This window comes from Oncorhynchus tshawytscha, linkage group LG20, assembly GCF_018296145.1.
Source record: "Oncorhynchus tshawytscha isolate Ot180627B linkage group LG20, Otsh_v2.0, whole genome shotgun sequence".
NCBI classification, from domain to species: Eukaryota; Metazoa; Chordata; class Actinopteri; order Salmoniformes; family Salmonidae; genus Oncorhynchus; species Oncorhynchus tshawytscha.
In genome coordinates, this window is record NC_056448.1 from 45744530 (window position 1) to 45765046 (window position 20517).

At 42.0% G+C, this 20517-nt stretch overlaps 1 protein-coding gene across 1 annotated transcript in view; it reads left to right on the forward strand.

Annotated features, from left to right (window-relative positions):
• The first annotated feature begins 300 nt into the window (after nucleotides 1-300).
• Nucleotides 301-20517, forward strand: part of LOC112240244 (sia-alpha-2,3-Gal-beta-1,4-GlcNAc-R:alpha 2,8-sialyltransferase-like) — a 49515-nt gene continuing 29298 nt past the window's right edge. The window contains exons 1-3 of the mRNA XM_042302732.1: nucleotides 301-924; nucleotides 7062-7184; nucleotides 11567-12124. Coding sequence (XP_042158666.1) covers nucleotides 761-924; nucleotides 7062-7184; nucleotides 11567-12124 — 845 coding nt within the window. The 5' untranslated portion in view covers nucleotides 301-760. The remainder of the gene's footprint in view (nucleotides 925-7061; nucleotides 7185-11566; nucleotides 12125-20517) is intronic.

Genomic DNA, 20517 nt, shown 5'->3' on the forward strand with positions numbered 1-20517 from the left:
GTGTACCGCCTCACTCCTAACGTGCCTCGGTGTTTAGCCTACAATAAACGATCATGAGAGACAGCATACATAACATGTTCATATATTGTCACACATGACACCCCTCTGAACGACTTTGACACAATAGAAGCAAAACAATATGTGTTGGGGGTGTATTAATTAAAAAATAAAAATAAAATACTTTTAAGGACAGTCCGCTAATCAATCGCTCTACTTCACATGCTCCATGACCTATGTTCCCATACATCTCTAGGAAGCAGGCTAAAATGTAATGCAGGCTGAACAGGACCCAATCCATGCTGGTTTGTAAAAGCGGCGTGTAGGCTTAGTCACCCTTGAGATTGCCCGAAGGAAGACTCCGCGTCGACACTGGGACCTAACGCCGTTGTTTATATATTTGATTTCCGCTATAGGTTAGCTGCTCCTTTAAGCATCCGGTACGGTTAATTAATTAGATTCGAGATACATGCACCTCCCTGGCGCCATTATTCGCACCGCATCAATCTTCGCCGCGAGGGAACGGAATGGCACGAGCCGGACAGGACCGGTGCACAGTGAGAATGAGAACCGCTCTGAGCCCAGAGACATACCGTTAAAACAAGAAGCAGCTGGCATTTCTCTCTGCCTCCCTACTTATGTAATATAATATGTCAAGCTAGCGGACCGTGTCCTCTTTCTCCCGAAACGTGTGTCTTCTCCGCTGAAAGCGTAACAACAGCTGCCCTTGTCGTTGCACAGACGGGGATGTCAACACCGCAAGATGGTCCGCATAACGAGCGTCCTGGGTTTGATGATGTTCAGTGTCGCTCTGCTCATACTCTCATTGATCAGCTACGTGTCAATAAAAAAAGATTTTCTCTTCATGACACCCAAATATGCAAATTCAGGTGGGCCTCGGATGTATATGTTCCATGCGGGATTTCGGTAAGTTATGCCAGATGTCGTAATATAAATGCGTAGGGTTACTAGTACATGTGGGTATAGCCTACTGAACTGTGCATGATTTGACAGCTACATTCTTCGCACAATATACATGTATAACTGTCTTAATTATCATGCAGCCTATAAAGGTACATTTTTATTAAGAGAATAGCAGTTTTGGGGGGGGGGGGCACTGATTCTCAAACCAGAGGTTTTCATATTAGGGAGGTTTATGTCGTAGATAGCTAGTAGGCTACACCACAAACCAAAAAGGCCTGCACTTGTCACAGTGGAAATCAAACGCCTCTGTCGGTTCTCTCGTCATAATCGAAGGTTAAATAAACAATCAACACATCCACATTTTCCCACGATTATTGATTTAGTGAATTACAGACTGCCCGTTTTTTAAAATATTTTTATTCACCTGATATCAAGTCGAATCTCAGTCGAATGAATGAATAGTCTAACCTACAACAACAATCCTGCCCACCCGTCGAAAATATAGCATCATTTAATCCCGGGTTCGTCAGGAAGAAGAAGCACAGCGCATGTTCTACGTCTCGTGCTGATGTTAGCACTGGCTGGTTTGTATTCTCCAGCTCGAGGGAGCTGTCCTTGGTTCTGATTTACAAGTGGCGGTAGATTCATTTCCACCCTGTAATCATTCCTTCCTTTGTTTGCAGGAAGCCAAGGTTATGTGGAGAGGGAGGGAAGGAGGGAGCCATTTTGCAGCAATGAGAAATTCACTTCAGGGGACATACATATATCTAGCCATTACACCCAGTAACCTCCCTCACCATATACTGTCCTGTTTTATTCTTGTTTTGATTACAATTAGGCTACTGTGAAGGGAATCCTCAACATCAATGATTTGGCTACAGTTCCTATGTGTATAGTACAAGTCAAAAGTTTGGACACACCGACTCATTCAAGGGTTTTTCTTTCTTTTTTAAAACTATTTTCTACATTGTAGAATAATAGTGAAGACATCAACACTATGACATCACACATATGGAATCATGTAGTAACAAACAAAAAAAGTTTTAAATAAATATTTTAGATTCTTCAAAGTAGCCCCCCCTTTGCCTCGATGGCAGCTTTACACACTCTTGGCATTCTCTCAACCAGCATCACCTGGAATGCTTTTTCAACAGTGTTGAAGGAGTTCCCACATATGCTGAGAACTTGTTAGGTGCTTTTCCTTCACTCTGTGGTCCAACTCATCCCAAACTATCTCAATTGGGTTGAGGTCGGGTCATTGTGGAGGCCAGGTCATCTGATGCAGCACTCCATCACTCTCCTTCTTGGTCAAATAGCCCTTACACATCCTGGAGGTGTGTTGGGTCATTGTCCTGTTGTAAAACAAATGTCCCACTAAGCCCAAACCAGATGGGATGGGGTATCGCTGCAGAGTTCTGTGGTAGCCATGCTGGTTAAGTGTGCCTTGAATTCTAAATAAATCACTGTCAGTGTCACCAGCAAAGCACTCCTACACCACCTCCTCCATGCTTCACAGTGGGAACCACACATGCAGAGATCATCTGTTCACCTACTCTGCTTCTCACAAAGACATCACACCTCCTCCTCCATGCTTCACGGTGGGAACCACACATGCAGAGATTATCCGTTCACCTACTCTGCTTCTCACAAAGACATCACACCTCCTCCTCCATGCTTCACGGTGGGAACCACACATGCAGAGATCATCCGTTCACCTACTCTGCTTCTCACAAAGACATGGTGGTTGCAACCAAAAATCTCAAATTTGGACTCATCAGACCAAAGGATAGATTTCCACCGGTCTAATGTCTATTGCTCGTGTTTCTTGGCCCAAGCAAGTCTCTTGTTCTTATTGGTGTCCTTTAGTAGTGGTTTCTTTGCAGCAATTCGACCATGAAGGCCTGATTCAATCAGTCTCCTCTCAACAGTTGATGTTGAGATGTGTCTGTTACTTGAACTCTGTGAAACATTTATTTGGGCTGCAATTTCTGAGGCTGGTAATTGTAATGAACTTATCCTCTGCAGCAGAGGTAACTCTGGGTCTTCCTTTTCTTGTGGTACCGTCCTCATGAGAGCCAGTTTCATTATAGCACTTGATGGTTTTTGCGACTGCACTTGAAGAAACTTTCCAAGTTCTTGAAATTTTCCGTATTTACTGACCTTCATGGCTTAAAGTAATGATGGACTGTCGTTTCTCTTTGCTTATTTAAGCTGTTCTTGCCACAATATGGACTTGGTCTTTTACCAAATAGGGCTATCTTCTGTATACTACCCCTACCTTGTCACAACACAACTGATTGGCTCAAATGCATTAAGAAGGAAAGAAATTCCACAAATGAACTTTTAACAAGGCACACCTGTTAATTGAAATACATTCCCGGTAACTACCTCATGAAGCTGGTTGATAGAATGCCAAGAGTGTGCAAGCTGTCATCAAGAAAAAGGGTGGCTAATTTGAAGAATCTCAAGTATAAAATCTATTTTGGTTTGTGTAACACTTTTTTGGTTACTACATGATTCCATATGTGATATTTCTGTCACGTTCTTTCAAAATCGAACCCAGAAGCAGACCAGGACAAGGAGAGTAGGAAGAAGGTGAGTATTTATTTACAAGTGAATGTGAATGGGTAGATATATCCAGGTGGTGTAGCGGGCAGCGGTGGTGAGTTGATGGGAGTAAATAGGTGGATCCAATGGGATAGCGGAATCCTCCGACGACCAGGCGGGAATGGGGTAAATGATCCGGGTGAGTAACTGAAGACAGAACAAACGGAGGTAAGTTTAAGGCAAGCAATACGTAAAAAACAACAAAACAAATTCTATCCAACTTGAGGCTGATACTATGGCACAACATACTGTTCATGGCTAACGATCCGGCAGGGAATGGATGTCAGGTCAGAGCTTTTGAAGGGGAGAGGTGATGATCAGGACAGGTGTGCAGATTACTGATGGGATACAGGTGCGGGTGAACATCGATCTCCCAACAAGCTAATTCGCCCGGCAACCAGACAGGGTGCGTTCCAGGACACCGGAAACACACTCCAGGACAGAAACACAGGCAAACACAGACTCAGGAAGCGGGATTCGTGACAATTTCATAGTTTTGATGTCTTCACTATTATTCCACAATGTAGAAAATAGTAAAAGTAAAGAAAAACCCTTGAATGAGAAGGTGTGTCCAAACTTTTGACTGGTACTGTATATATGAATAAATTATATGGGCTGCATCCCAAATGGCATTCTATTCCCTACATAGTGCACTACTATTGACGCGATCCTTATAGGGAATATGGTTCCATTTGGAACACACCCATAATGTACTTTTAAAAGTACTCCCCCCCCCTTCACAATCATAACATCATCATAACACTCAATGTTTTATCCCAACAGCCACGGTCCAATCCCTTCACAATCATAACATCATCATAACACTCAATGTTTTATCCCAACAGCCACGGTCCAATCCCTTCACAATCATAACATCATCATAACACTCAATGTTTTATCCCAACAGCCACGGTCCAATCCCTTCACAAGTACGGTACCATCAGGACGTCATGCAACCAATTGACATCAGGTGGCCTAATGGTTAAAGAAGTTAATTATAGACTGCCAGTGTAGGCTACACCGTGTGTGCCCCCTAACTTGCACCCTATTCCCTATATAGTGCACTACTTTAGACCAGAGCCCCCAAAGGGAATAGGGTGCCAGTTGGGACACAACCAGGCAGTGCATGATGCTATCCTCCCCTTAAAACTAATAATGGCAGTGCTTGCTAGCTATCTAGCCTACATGCTAATGCTATTGCTAGCCTTGTTACCTGTTGACCAGTCAACAGGTCAGTTAGAGGAGCAGACAGGCATCATACCCTTTTCACACTGCTGACCCAAGCCGTGCCGTACTGGGCACAGTACGGTTTCCAGTCAGCACCATTGTGTGAATTGGGTAATAATGTCCCATTGCATGAGTCTAATAATAACACTGCAATAGCTACCGCTTTATAATGGGAAACATAACAATGGAACTATAGTTCTTTACAGAGCTAGTTAATTACTTTATTAGGAAATTGAGTGACAGGAGTTGTGGAACAAGGAGAGGAAGAGGGTGGAGGGGAGTGATGAGGGTGAAGGAGAGGAGGAGGGTAGGGAGGGTGAAGGAGAGGATGGTGGAGAGGGTGAAGGGGAGGAGAGGAGAGGAGGATGGTGAGGGTGGAGGACAGGAGAGGAGGACGGTGAGGGTGGAGGACAGGAGAGGAGAGGAAGGTGGGGGAGAGGAGCAGGATGGTGGAGAGGAGGGTGGTAAATGAGGGTGGAAGAGAGGAGACTGGAGGAGAGGAGGAGGATGGTGATGAGGGTGGAAGAGAGGAGAGGAGGGTGGGGAGGGTGAAGGGGAGGAGAGAAGAGGAGGACGGTGAGGGTGGAGGACAGGAGAAGGATGGTGGGGAGGGTGAAGGGGAGGAGAGAAGAGGAGGGTGGAGGAGAGGAAATGAGACTAGAGAAGAGGAGTATGGTGTAGGCTTGAAAACCCAACCATAGGCAACAATGATTAGGATCTGGTTTCAGTTATGGAACTACGTCAATACTTTATCCGGTTAAATAAAATATAAAATAGCAACTAGCATGTGGCTATTTTGCATCAACTAACTTCACTAAAACAGGCGATAGGGTAGCCTAGTGGTTAGAGTGTAGGGGCGGTAGGTAGCCTAGTGGTTAGAGTGTAGGGGTGGTAGGTAGCCTAGTGGTTAGAGTGTAGGGGTGGCAGGTACCCTAGTGGTTAGAGTGTAGGGGCGGCAGGTAGCCTAGTGGTTAGAGAGTAGGGGAGGTAGGTAGCCTAGTGGTTAGAGTGTAGGGGCGGTAGACACTAACATTTTGGTAGCCTACCAGGTCTCAAGTTGTTAGAGTGTAGGGCGGTCAGTAGCCTAGTTGTTAGAGTGTAGGGCGGTAGGTAGCCTAGTTGTTAGAGTGTAGGGGCAGTCAATAGCCTAGTGGTTAGAGTGTAGGGTGGTAGGTAGCCTAGTGGTTAGAGTGTGGGGCTGTAGGTAGCATAGTGGTTAGAGTGTAGGGGCAACAGGTAGCCTAGTGGTTAGAGTGTAGGGGCGGTAGGTAGCCTAGTGGTTAAAGTGTAGGGGTGGTAGGTAGCCTAGTGGTTAGAGTGTAGGGCGGTGACAGCATAGTGGTTAGAGTGTGGGGCGGTAGGTAGCCTAGTGGTTAGAGTGTAGGGGTGGTAGGTAGCCTAGTGGTTAGAGTGTAATACGGTATTAGCATAGTGGTTAGAGTGTTTTCGGTAGGTAGCCTAGTGGTTAGATGTAGGGGCGGTAGGTAGCCTAGTGGTTAAGTGTAGGGGCGGTAGGTAGCCAAAAGTGGTTAGATTTGTATTTGGGTATTTGGGGTAGGTAGCCTAGTGGTTAGAGTGTAGGGGCGGTCGGTAGCCTAGTGGTTAGAGTGTAGGGGTGGTTCAGTAGCCTAGTGGTTAGAGTGTAGGGAACTAGAACCTTGTCGCTGTTGCCTAGGAGGGTGGAGGAGAGGAGAGGAGGGTGGAGGAGAGGAGAGGAGGGTGGAGGAGAGGAGGGTGGAGGAGAGGAGAGGAGGGTGGAGGAGAGGAGGGTGGAGGAGAGGAGAGGAGGGTGGAGGAGAGGAGTGGAGGGTGGAGGAGAGGAGGGTGAAGGAGAGGAGAGGAGGGTGGAGGAGAGGAGGGTGGAGAGAGGAGAGGAGAGGAGGGTGGAGGAGAGGAGAGGAGAGGAGGGTGGAGGAGAGGAGAGGAGGGTGGAGGAGAGGAGAGGAGGGTGGAGGAGAGGAGGTGGAGGAGAGGAGCGGGGAGGAGAGGAGGGTGGAGGAGAGGGTGTTAGACGCTGATCAGGCCCTGCTTTTACCAGCTTCCCACCTATCAGTAACATCAGAACCAACTGGGCCGGCCTCCCTTCCCTTCCTAATGGACACAACACACTGTTTCTGTGGTTGTCTCTGTCAAAAAAAAGGAGGTTGGTTCTTCTTACACTTAATAAACAAACTACAGAATATTCCTTTCGTCTTTTTTTCTGTCTTGGAGTTGCAGTAGCATGGGAAAAATAGACAAGTTACAGGTAGACACTAACATTTTGGTCCAAGCCTTCTCTAGTGTGTACCAATGTCTCTGTACGACAGGTCTCAGCTGGCCATGAAGTACCTGGACCCGGCCTTCACCCCTCTGACCAAGGCCCTGAACGAGGGCCTGCAGGAGAACGCCTCCAAATGGCGCTATAACAGAACGGCATTCACAGAACAGAGGTAAAGTTAGCCTATAGGGATACATCTGGGTGCTGTTCAGTAAGCACTAACGTTGCAAAACTTTTACAACAGATAACTGTTGTTATTGGACACATTCAGGTTGTACCCTCCACGTTTCAAAATGCTTTGTGCCTAATGAACATGACCCGGGCCAGACATAGTCTCTGGTGACAGCCTTAATAGTAAAATATAAGTAGCTGGTTTGGTTCGGATTATTTAAACCAGACACTAAACTGGGTTCAAATTACTGCATATTCAAGTATTTGTATTTTAAATACTTATTTTCTGTGTATTTGAGTGTTTTCAAATAATGTAACTGAATCAACTAATCGTATTTTGGCTATTTGAAACTATTTTCCATGTACATTTCAAATACCCGTAGGGCCAAACAGACCCAAAAATATTTAAATATTTGTATTTGGAAAAACACTCTTGTGTATTTGGGTATTTTCCAAATATATTCCAATACTTTCCAAATGTATTTCCAATTTTTTTTTACAAATACTTACTTCGAAATGTGAAAGTAATTTAAATACTTAAAATAGTATTTCAACACAGGACCCTATAGAACCCTATTCACTATATAGTGCACTACTTTAGACCAGAGCCCTATAGAACCCTATTCCCTATATAGTGCACTACTTTAGACCAGAGCCCTATAGAACCCTATTCCCTATATAGTGCACTACTTTAGACCAGAGCCCTATAGAACCATATTCCCTATATAGTGCACTACTTTAGACCAGAGCCCTATAGAACCCTATTCCCTATATAGTGCACTACTTTAGACCAGAGCCCTATAGTGTGCTACTTTAGACCAGGTCCCTATAGAACCCTATTCCCTATATAGTGCACTACTTTAGACCAGAGCCCTATAGAACCCTATTCCCTATATAGTACACTACTTTAGACCAGAGCCCTATAGAACCCTATTCCCTATATAGTACACTACTTTAGACCAGAGCCCTATAGAACCCTATTCCCTATATAGTGCACTACTTTAGACCAGAGCCCTATAGAACCCTATTCCCTATATAGTACACTACTTTAGACCAGAGCCCTATAGAACCCTATTCCCTATATAGTACACTACTTTAGACCAGAGCCCTATAGAACCCTATTCCCTATATAGTGCACTACTTTAGACCAGAGCCCTATAGAACCCTATTCCCTATATAGTACACTACTTTAGACCAGAGCCCTATAGTGTACTACTTTAGACCAGGACCCTATAGAACCCTATTCCCTATATAGTGCACTACTTTAGACCAGAGCCCTATAGAACCCTATTCCCTATATAGTGCACTACTTTAGACCAGAGCCCTATAGAACCCTATTCCCTATATAGTGCACTACTTTAGACCAGGGCCCTATAGAACCCTATTCCCTATATAGTGCACTACTTTAGACCAGAGCCCTATAGTGTACTACTTTAGACCAGGTCCCTATAGAACCCTATTCCCTATATAGTGCACTACTTTAGACCAGAGCCCTAAAGAACCCTAATCCCTATATAGTACACTACTTTAGACCAGAGCCCTATAGAACCCTATTCCCTATATAGTGCACTACTTTAGACCAGAGCCCTATAGAACCCTATTCCCTATATAGTGCACTGCTTTAGACCAGAGCCCTATAGAACCCTATTCCCTATATAGTGCACTACTTTAGACCAGAGCCCTATAGAACCCTATTCCCTATATAGTGCACTACTTTAGACCAGAGCCCTATAGTGTACTACTTTAGACCAGGTCCCTATAGAACCCTATTCCCTATATAGTGCACTACTTTAGACCAGAGCCCTATAGAACACTATTCCCTATATAGTACACTACTTTAGACCAGAGCCCTATAGAACCCTATTCCCTATATAGTACACTACTTTAGACCAGAGCCCTATAGTGTACTACTTTAGACCAGGTCCCTATAGAACCCTATTCCCTATATAGTGCACTACTTTAGACCAGAGCCCTATAGAACCCTATTCCCTATATAGTACATTACTTTAGACCAGAGCCCTATAGAACCCTATTCCCTATATAGTGCACTACTTTAGACCAGAGCCCTATAGAACCCTATTCCCTATATAGTACACTACTTTAGACCAGAGCCCTATAGTGTACTACTTTAGATCAGGTCCCTATAGAACCCTATTCCCTACATAGTGCACTACTTTAGACCAGAGCCCTATAGAACCCTATTCCCTATAAAGTGCACTACTTTAGACCAGAGCCCTATAGAACCCTATTCCCTATATAGTACACTACTTTAGACCAGAGCCCTATAGAACCCTATTCCCTATATAGTGCACTACTTTAGACCAGAGCCCTATAGAACCCTATTCCCTATATAGTACACTACTTTAGACCAGAGCCCTATAGTGTACTACTTTAGACCAGGACCCTATAGAACCCTATTCCCTATATAGTGCACTACTTTAGACCAGAGCCCTATAGAACCCTATTCCCTATATAGTGCACTACTTTAGACCAGAGCCCTATAGAACCCTATTCCCTATATAGTGCACTACTTTAGACCAGGGCACTATAGAACCCTATTCCCTATATAGTACACTACTTTAGACCAGAGCCCTATTCCCTATATAGTGCACTACTTTAGACCAGAGCCCTATAGAACCCTATTCCCTATATAGTGCACTACATTAGACCAGAGCCCTATTCCCTATATAGTGCACTACTTTAGACCAGAGCCTTATGACCCCTATTCCCTATATAGTGCACTACTTTAGACCAGAGCCCTATGACCCCTATTCCCTATATAGTGCACTACTTTAGACCAGAGCCCTATAGAACCATATTCCCTATATAGTGCACTACATTAGACCAGAGCCCTATTCCCTATATAGTGCACTACTTTAGACCAGAGCCCTATAGAACCCTATTCCCTATATAGTGCACTACTTTAGACCAGGTCCCTATAGAACCCTATTCCCTATGTAGTGCACTACTTTAGACCAGAGCCCTATAGAACCCTATTCCCTATATAGTGCACAACTTTAGACCAGAGCCCTATAAAACCCTATTCCTTATATAGTGCACTACTTTAGACATGAGCCCTATAGAACCCTTTTCCCTATATAGTGCACTACTTTAGACCAGAGCCCTATAGAACCCTATTCCCTATATAGTGCACTACTTTAGACCAGGTCCCTATAGAACCCTATTCCCTATGTAGTGCACTACTTTTGACCAGAGCCCTATAGAACCCTATTCCCTATATAGTGCACTACTTTAGACCAGAGCCCTATAAAACCCTATTCCTATATAGTGCACTACTTTAGACATGAGCCCTATAGAACCCTTTTCCCTATATAGTGCACTACTTTAGACCAGAGCCCTATAGAACCCTATTCCCTATATAGTGCACTACTTTAGACCAGAGCCCTATAGAACCCTATTCCTATATAGTGCACTACTTTAGACATGAGCCCTATAGAACCCTATTCCCTATATAGTGCACTACTTTAGACCAGAGCCCTATAGAACCCTATTCCCTATATAGTGCACTACTTTAGACCAGGACCCTATAGAACCCTATTCCCTATATAGTGCACTACTTTAGACCAGAGCCCTATAGAACCCTATTCCCTATATAGTGCACTACTTTTGACCAGGCCCTATAGAACCCTATTCCTATATAGTGCACTACTTTTGACCATGAGCCCTATAGAACCCTATTCCTTATATAGTGCACTACTTTAGACCAGAGCCCTATAGAACCCTATTCCCTATATAGTGCACTACTTTAGACCAGAGCCCTATAGAACCCTATTCCCTATATAGTGCACTACTTTAGACCAGAGCCCTATAGAACCCTATTCCCTATATAGTGCACTACTTTAGACCAGAGCCCTATAGAACCCTATTCCCTATATAGTGCACTACTTTAGACCAGAGCCCTATAGAACCCTATTCCCTATATAGTACACTACTTTTGACCAGAGCCCTATAGAACCCTATTCCCTATATAGTGCACTACTTTTGACCAGAGCCCTATGGAACCCTATTCCCTATATAGTGCACTACTTTTGACCAGAGCCCTATGGAACCCTATTCCCTATATAGTGCACTACTTTAGACCAGAGCCCTATGGAACCCTATTCCCTATATAGTGCACTACTTTTGACCAGAGCCCTATGGAACCCTATTCCCTATATAGTGCACTACTTTAGACCAGAGCCCTATGGAACCCTATTCCCTATATAGTACACTACTTTTGACCAGGGCCCTATAGAACCCTATTCCCTATATAGTACACTACTTTTGACCAGGGCCCTATCGGCCTTGAATAGGAAATGAGGTTCCATTTGGAATGCAGGCTAACACCCCTCCCCCCCCGTCTGATCTCCCCATCTCTTCCAGAAAAGAGATCTCTCAGCACATCGACATCGCCCACAACTTCACCCTGACCCGGAGCAGCGTGCGCGTGGGTCAGCTGATGCACTATGACTATTCCAGCCACAAGTACGTCTTCTCTATCGGAGAGAACTTCAAGTCCCTGCTTCCCGAGGCCTCCCCCATCGTCAACAAGCACTACAATGTGTGTGCCGTGGTGGGGAACAGCGGCATTCTCACAGGGAGTCGCTGCGGCCCCGAGATCGAGAAGTTCGACTTCGTCTTCCGCTGCAACTTCGCTCCCACTGAGATCTTCCGCCGGGACGTGGGGCGGAGGACCAACCTCACGACCTTTAACCCCAGCATCCTGGAGAAGTACTACAACAACCTGCTGACCATCCAAGACAGGAACAACTTCTTCCTGAGTCTGAAGAAGCTGGACAGGGCCATACTCTGGATCCCTGCCTTCTTCTTCCATACCTCGGCCACGGTGACCAGGACACTGGTCGACTTCTTTGTTGAGCACAGAGGACAGTTGAAGGTTCAGCTTGCCTGGCCGGGCAACATCATGCAGTACGTCAACAGGTAACACTGGATACAACTGACTGATTGATTGATGTATAGTTAATTGATTGATTGATTTGATTGATTGATTGATTGGTTAATGATGTTATTGTCCTTCAAGAGGAAAAAATGTTTCACTGCTCACAAGTTACGTAGCATCACAACTGGACACACCCAACATAGTATTGGACAGAGAGAGGTCTGTCTGGAACAGAGAGAGATCTGTCTGTGAATGTGTCTGAGTTTAATTTCATAAGAGACTGGGTTTGCATCCCAGATGGCACCCTATTCCCTACGTAGTGCACTACTTTTGACCAGAGCCCTATGGGCCCTACGTGCCCTTGTCAACGGTAGTGCACCACGTAGGGAATAGGGTGCCATCTGGGACACGGCCTGGTTGTGCTGTAATCTCCCTCAATCCCATTAAAGTAACCTGCTCGGTCAGGATTACTCCGTGTAGCAGGCTCTGTCTGCCTGAAGACACCTTAACTGTCTGTTGTGTCCGTTGTTAAGGGACCAATTGTATTTTCCTTCCAGTAGGGAATGTGATAAATCATCAATGGTTTAAATTAGTTTTCTACTTAATACTGGAGCAATCACACATAAACACACACACACACACACACACACACACACACACGAACACACACACACAAACACACACACACATAAACACACACACATAAACACACACACACATAAAGACACACACACATAAAGACACACACACACACATAAACACACCCACATAAACACACACACATAAACACACACACATAAACACACATAAAAACACATAACAGCAACCATCCATTCTAACAGTATCCAGTATCCATTCTAACAGTATCCAGTATCCATTCTAACAGTATCCATTCTAACAGTATCCATTATCCATTCTAACAGTATCCATTCTAACAGTATCCAATTCTAACAGTATCCATTCTAACAGTATCCATTCTAACAGTATCCATTCTAACAGTATCCATTCTAACAGTACCCATTCTAACAGTACCCATTCTAACAGTATCCAGTATCCATCCTAACAGTATCCTTTCGAACAGTATCCAATCTAACAGTATCCATTCTAACAGTATCCATTCTAACAGTATCCATTCTAACAGTATCCAGTATCCATCCTAACAGTATCCTTTCGAACAGTATCCATTCTAACAGTATCCAGTACCCATTCTAACAGTATCCAGTATCCATTCTAACAGTAACCATTCCAACAGTAACCATTCTAACAGTATCCATTCTAACAGTATCCATTCTAACAGTACCCATTCTAATAGTATCCATTCTAACAGTATCCATTCTAACAGTATCCAGTATCCATTCTAACAGTATCCATTCTAACAGTATCCATTCTAACAGTAACCATTCCAACAGTAACCATTCTAACAGTAACCATTCCAACAGTATCCATTCTAACAGTATCCATTCTAACAGTAACCATTCCAACAGTAACCATTCTAACAGTATCCATTCTAACAGTATCCATTCTAATAGTATCCATTCTAACAGTATCCATTCTAACAGTATCCATTCTAACAGTATCCAGTATCCATTCTAACAGTATCCAATCTAACAGTATCCATTCTAACAGTATCCATTCTAACAGTATCCAGTATTCATTCTAACAGTACCCATTCTAACAGTACCCATTCTAACAGTACCCATTCTAACAGTATCCATTCTAACAGTATCCATTCTAACAGTATCCATTCTAACAGTATCCATTCTAACAGTACCCATTCTAACAGTATCCAGTATTCATTCTAACAGTACCCATTCTAACAGTATCCATTCTAACAGTATCCATTCTAACAGTATCCATTCTAACAGTACCCATTCTAATAGTATCCATTCTAACAGTATCCATTCTAACAGTATCCAGTATCCATACTAACAGTATCCATTCTATCAGTATCCAGTATCCATCCTAGCAGTATCCTTTCGAACAGTATCCAATCTAACAGTATCCATTCTAACAGTATCCATTCTAACAGTACCCATTCTAACAGTATCCAGTATCCATCCTAACAGTATCCTTTCGAACAGTATCCATTCTAACAGTATCCATTCTAACAGTACCCATTCTAACAGTACCCATTCTAACAGTATCCATCTAACAGTATCCAGTATCCATTGTATCAGTATCCAGTATAAATCCTAACAGTATCCTTTCGAATAGTATCCATTCTAACAGTATCCATTCTAACAGTATCCATTCTAACAGTACCTATTCTAACAGTATCCAGTATTCATTCTAACAGTACCCATTCTAACAGTACCCATTCTAACAGTATCCATTCTAACAGTACCCAGTATCCATTCTAACAGTATCCATTCTAACAGTATCCAGTATCCATTCTAACAGTATCCATTCTAACAGTATCCATTCTAACAGTATCCAGTATCCATTCTAACAGTATCCATTCTAACAGTATCCAGTATCCATCCTAACAGTATCCTTTCGAACAGTATCCATTCTAACAGTATCCATTCTAACAGTATCCATTCTAACAGTATCCATTCTAACAGTATCCATTCTAACAGTATCCATTCTAACAGTACCCATTCTAACAGTACCCATTCTAACAGTACCCATTCTAACAGTATCCATTCTAACAGTATCCATTCTAACAGTATCCATTCTAACAGTACCCATTCTAACAGTATCCAGTATTCATTCTAACAGTACCCATTCTAACAGTATCCATTCTAACAGTACCCATTCTAACAGTATCCAGTATCCATTCTAACAGTACCCATTCTAACAGTATCCATTCTAACAGTACCCATTCTAACAGTATCCATTCTAACAGTATCCATTCTAACAGTATCCAGTATTCATTCTAACAGTACCCATTCTAACAGTATCCAGTATTCATTCTAACAGTACCCATTCTAACAGTATCCATTCTAACAGTACCCATTCTAACAGTATCCATTCTAACAGTATCCATTCTAACAGTACCCATTCTAACAGTATCCAGTATTCATTCTAACAGTATCCATTCTAACAGTACCCATTCTAACAGTATCCAGTATTCATTCTAACAGTACCCATTCTAACAGTATCCATTCTAACAGTATCCATTCTAACAGTACCCATTCTACAGTACAGTATCCAGTATTCATTCTAACAGTATCCATTCTAACAGTATCCATTCTAACAGTATCCAGTATTCATTCCAACAGTATCCATTCTAACAGTACCCATTCTAACAGTTTCCATTCTAACAGTATCCATTCTAACAGTACCCAGTACCCATTCTAACAGTATCCATTCTAACAGTACCCATTCTAACAGTACCCATTCTAATAGTATCCAGTATTCATTCTAACAGTATCCATTCTAACAGTACCCATTCTAACAGTATCCAGTATTCATTCTAACAGTATCCATTCTAACAGTATCCATTCTAACAGTATCCATTCTAACAGTATCCATTCTAACAGTATCCATTCTAACAGTATCCATTCTAACAGTACCCATTCTAACAGTATCCAGTATTTTTTTATTTTATTTTTTATTTCACCTTTATTTAACAGGTAGGCCAGTTGAGAACAAGTTCTCATTTGCAACTGCGACCTGGCCAAGATAAAGCATAGCAGTGTGAGCAGACAACACAGAGTTACACATGGAATAAACAATTAACAAGTCAATAACACAGTAGAAAACAAAGGGGGAGTCTATATACAATGTGTGCAAAAGGCATGAGGAGGTAGGCGAATAATTACAATTTTGCAGATTAACACTGGAGTGATAAATGATCAGATGGTCATGTACAGGTAGAGATATTGGTGTGCAAAAGAGCAAGTAAATAAATAAAAACAGTATGGGGATGAGGTAGGTGAAAATGGGTGGGCTATTTACCAATAGACTATGTACAGCAGCAGCCATCGGTTAGCTGCTCAGATAGCTGATGTTTGAAGTTGGTGAGGGAGATAAAAGTCTCCAACTTCAGCGATTTTTGCAGTTCCATTCCAGTCACAGGCAGCAGTACTCGAAAGGCGGCCAAATGAGGTGTTGGCTTTAGGGATGATCAGTGAGATACACCTGCTGGAGCGCGTGCTACGGATGGGTGTTGCCATCGTGACCAGTGAACTGAGATAAGGCGGAGTTTACCTAGCATGGACTTGTAGATGACCTGGAGCCAGTGGGTCTGGCGACGAATATGTAACAGGGTACCAGAGCATACAGGTCCAGTGGTGGGTGGTATAAGGTGCTTTAGTGACAAAACGGATGGCACTGTGATAGACTGCATCCAGTTTGCTGAGTAGAGTGTTGAAAGCCATTTTGTAGATGACATCGCCATTCGAGGATCGGAAGGATAGTCAGTTTTACTAGGTAAGCTTGGCGGCGTGAGTGAAGGAGGCTTTGTTCGGAATAGAAAGCCGACTCTTGATTTGATTTTCGATTGGAGATGTTTGATATGAGTCTGGAAGGAGAGTTTGCAGTCTAGCCAGACACCTAGGTACTTATAGATGTCCACATATTCAAGGTCGGAACCATCCAGGGTGGTGATGCTAGTCGGGCATCGGTTGAAAAGTATGCATTTGGTTTTACTAGCGTTTAAGAGCAGTTGGAGGCCACGGAAGGAGTGTTGTATGGCATTGAAGCTTGTTTGGAGGTTAGATAGCACAGTGTCCAATGACGGGCCGAAAGTATATAGAATGGTATCATTCTAAGAGGTGGATCAGGGAATCGCCCGCAGCAAGAGCAACATCATTGATATATACAGAGAAAAGAGTCGGCCCGAGAATTGAACCCTGTGGCACCCCATAGAGACTGCCAGAGGACCGGACAGCATGCCCTCCGATTCATTCTAACAGTACCCATTCTAACAGTACCCATTCTAACAGTATCCATCTAACAGTATCCATTCTAACAGTATCCATTCTAACAGTATCCAGTATCCATTCTAACAGTATCCATTCTAACAGTATCCATTCTAACAGTACCCATTCTAACAGTATCCATTCTAACAGTATCCAGTATCCATTCTAACAGTATCCATTCTATCAGTATCCAGTATCCATCCTAACAGTATCCTTTTGAACAGTATCCAATCTAACATTATCCATTCTAACAGTATCCATTCTAACAGTATCAATCTAACAGTATCCAGTATCCATTCTAACTACCCATTCTAACAGTATCCATTCTAATAAACACACCCACATAAACAAACACACATAAACACACACACATAAACACACATAAAACACATACCAGTAACCATCCATTCTAACAGTATCCAGTATCCATTCGAACAATATCCAGTATCCATTCTAACAGTATCCATTCTAACAGTAACCATTGCAACAGTAACCATTCTAACAGTATCCATTCTAACAGTATCCATTCTAACAGTATCCATTCTAACAGTACCCATTCTAGTATCCAGTATCCATTCTAACAGTATCCATTCTAACAGTATCCATTCTAAACAGTATCCATTCTAACAGTATCCATTCTAACAGTATCCAGTATCCATTCTAACAGTATCCATTCTAACAGTATCCATTCTAACAGTATCATTCTAACAGTATCCATTCTAACAGTATCCATTCTAACAGTACCCATTCTAACAGTATCCATTCTAACAGTATCCAGTACCCATTCTAACAGTATCCATTCTAACAGTAATTCAGTATCCATTCTAACAGTATCCATTCTAACAGTACCCATTCTAACAGTACCCATTCTAACAGTATCCATTCTAACAGTATCCATTCTAACAGTATCCATTCTAACAGTATCCATTCTAACAGTATCCATTCTAACAGTATCCATTCTAACAGTACCCATTCTAACAGTATCCAGTATCCATTCTAACAGTATCCATTCTAACAGTACCCATTCTAACAGTATCCATTCTAACAGTACCCATTCTAACAGTACCCATTCTAACAGTACCCATTCTAACAGTACCCATTCTAACAGTACCCATTCTAACAGTAACCATTCTAACAGTATCCATTCTAACAGTATCCATTCTAATAGTATCCATTCTAATAGTATCCAGTATCCATTCTAACAGTATCCATTCTAACAGTATCCATTCTAACAGTACCCACTCTAACAGTACCCATTCTAACAGTACCCATTCTAACAGTACCCATTCTAACAGTACCCATTCTAACAGTACCCATTCTAATAGTATCCAGTATCCATTCTAACAGTATCCATTCTAACAGTATCCATTCTAACAGTACCCATTCTAACAGTATCCAGTATCCATTCTAACAGTATCCATTCTAACAGTATCCATTCTAACTACCCATTCTAACAGTTATCCATTCTAACAGTATCCATTCTAACAGTACCCATTCTAATAGTATCCAGTATCCATTCTAACAGTATCCATTCTAACTACCCATTCTAACAGTATCCAGTATCCATTCTAACAGTATCCATTCTAACAGTACCCACTCTAACAGTACCCATTCTAACAGTACCCATTCTAACAGTACCCATTCTAACAGTACCCATTCTAACAGTAACCATTCTAACAGTATCCATTCTAACAGTATCCATTCTAATAGTATCCATTCTAATAGTATCCAGTATCCATTCTAACAGTAACCATTCTAACAGTATCCATTCTAACAGTAACCATTCTAACAGTATCCAGTACCCATTCTAACAGTATCCATTCTAACAGTATCCATTCTAACAGTATCCAGTATCCATTCTAACAGTATCCATTCTAACAGTACCCATTCTAACAGTATCCATTCTAACAGTACCCATTCTAACAGTATCCATTCTAACTGTATCCATTCTAACAGTATCCAGTACCCATTCTAACAGTATCCATTCTAACAGTATCCATTCTAACAGTATCCATTCTAACAGTATCCAGTATCCATTGTATCAGTATCCAGTATCCATTCTAACAGTATCCATTCTAACAGTATCCAGTATCCATTCTAACAGTATCCATTCTAACAGTACCCATTCTAACAGTACCCATTCTAATAGTATCCATTCTAACAGTATCCATTCTAACAGTATCCAGTATCCATTGTATCAGTATCCAGTATCCATTCTAACAGTATCCATTCTAACAGTATCCATTCTAACAGTATCCAGTACCCATTCTAACAGTATCCATTCTAACAGTATCCATTCTAACAGTACCCATTCTAACAGTACCCATTCTAACAGTATCCAGTATCCATTCTAACAGTATCCATTCTAACAGTATCCAGTATCCATTGTATCACTATCCAGTATCCATCCTAACAGTATCCATTCTAACAGTATCCATTCTAACAGTACCCATTCTAACAGTACCCATTCTAACAGTATCCAGTATCCATTCTAACAGTATCCATTCTAACAGTATCCAGTACCCATTCTAACAGTATCCATTCTAACAGTATCCATTCTAACAGTACCCATTCTAACAGTACCCATTCTAATAGTATCCATTCTAACAGTATCCATTCTAACAGTATCCAGTATCCATTGTATCAGTATCCAGTATCCATCCTAACAGTATCCTTTCGAATAGTATCCATTCTAACAGTATCCATTCTAACAGTATCCAGTATCCATCCTAACAGTATCCATTCGAACAGTATCCAATCTAACATTATCCATTCTAACAGTATCCAGTATCAATTCTAACAGTACCCAGTCTAACAGTATCCATTCTAACAGTATCCATTCTAACAGTATCCATTCTAACAGTATCCATTCTAACAGTTATCCATTCTAACAGTATCCATTCTAACAGTACCCATTCTAACAGTATCCATTCTAACAGTACCCATTCTAACAGTACCCATTCTAACAGTACTCATTCTAACAGTACCCATTCTAACAGTACCCATTCTAACAGTATCCATTCTAACAGTATCCATTCTAACAGTATCCATTCTAACAGTACCCATTCTAACAGTATCCATTCTAACAGTACCCATTCTAACAGTACCCATTCTAACAGTATCCATTCTAACAGTACCCATTCTAACAGTACCCATTCTAACAGTACCCATTCTAACAGTACCCATTCTAACAGTAACCATTCTAACAGTATCCATTCTAACAGTATCCATTCTAATAGTATCCATTCTAATAGTATCCAGGATCCATTCTAACAGTATCCAGTAGTATCCATTCTAACAGTATCCATTCTAACAGTATCCATTCTAACAGTATCCATTCTAACAGTATCCAGTATCCATTCTAACAGTATCCATTACTACCCATTCTAACAGTATCCATTCTAACAGTACCCATTCTAACAGTACCCATTCTAATAGTATCCAGGATCCATTCTAACAGTATCCAGTATCCATTCTAACAGTATCCATTCTAACAGTACCCATTCTAACAGTATCCATTCTAACAGTATCCATTCTAACAGTATCCAGTACCCATTCTAACAGTA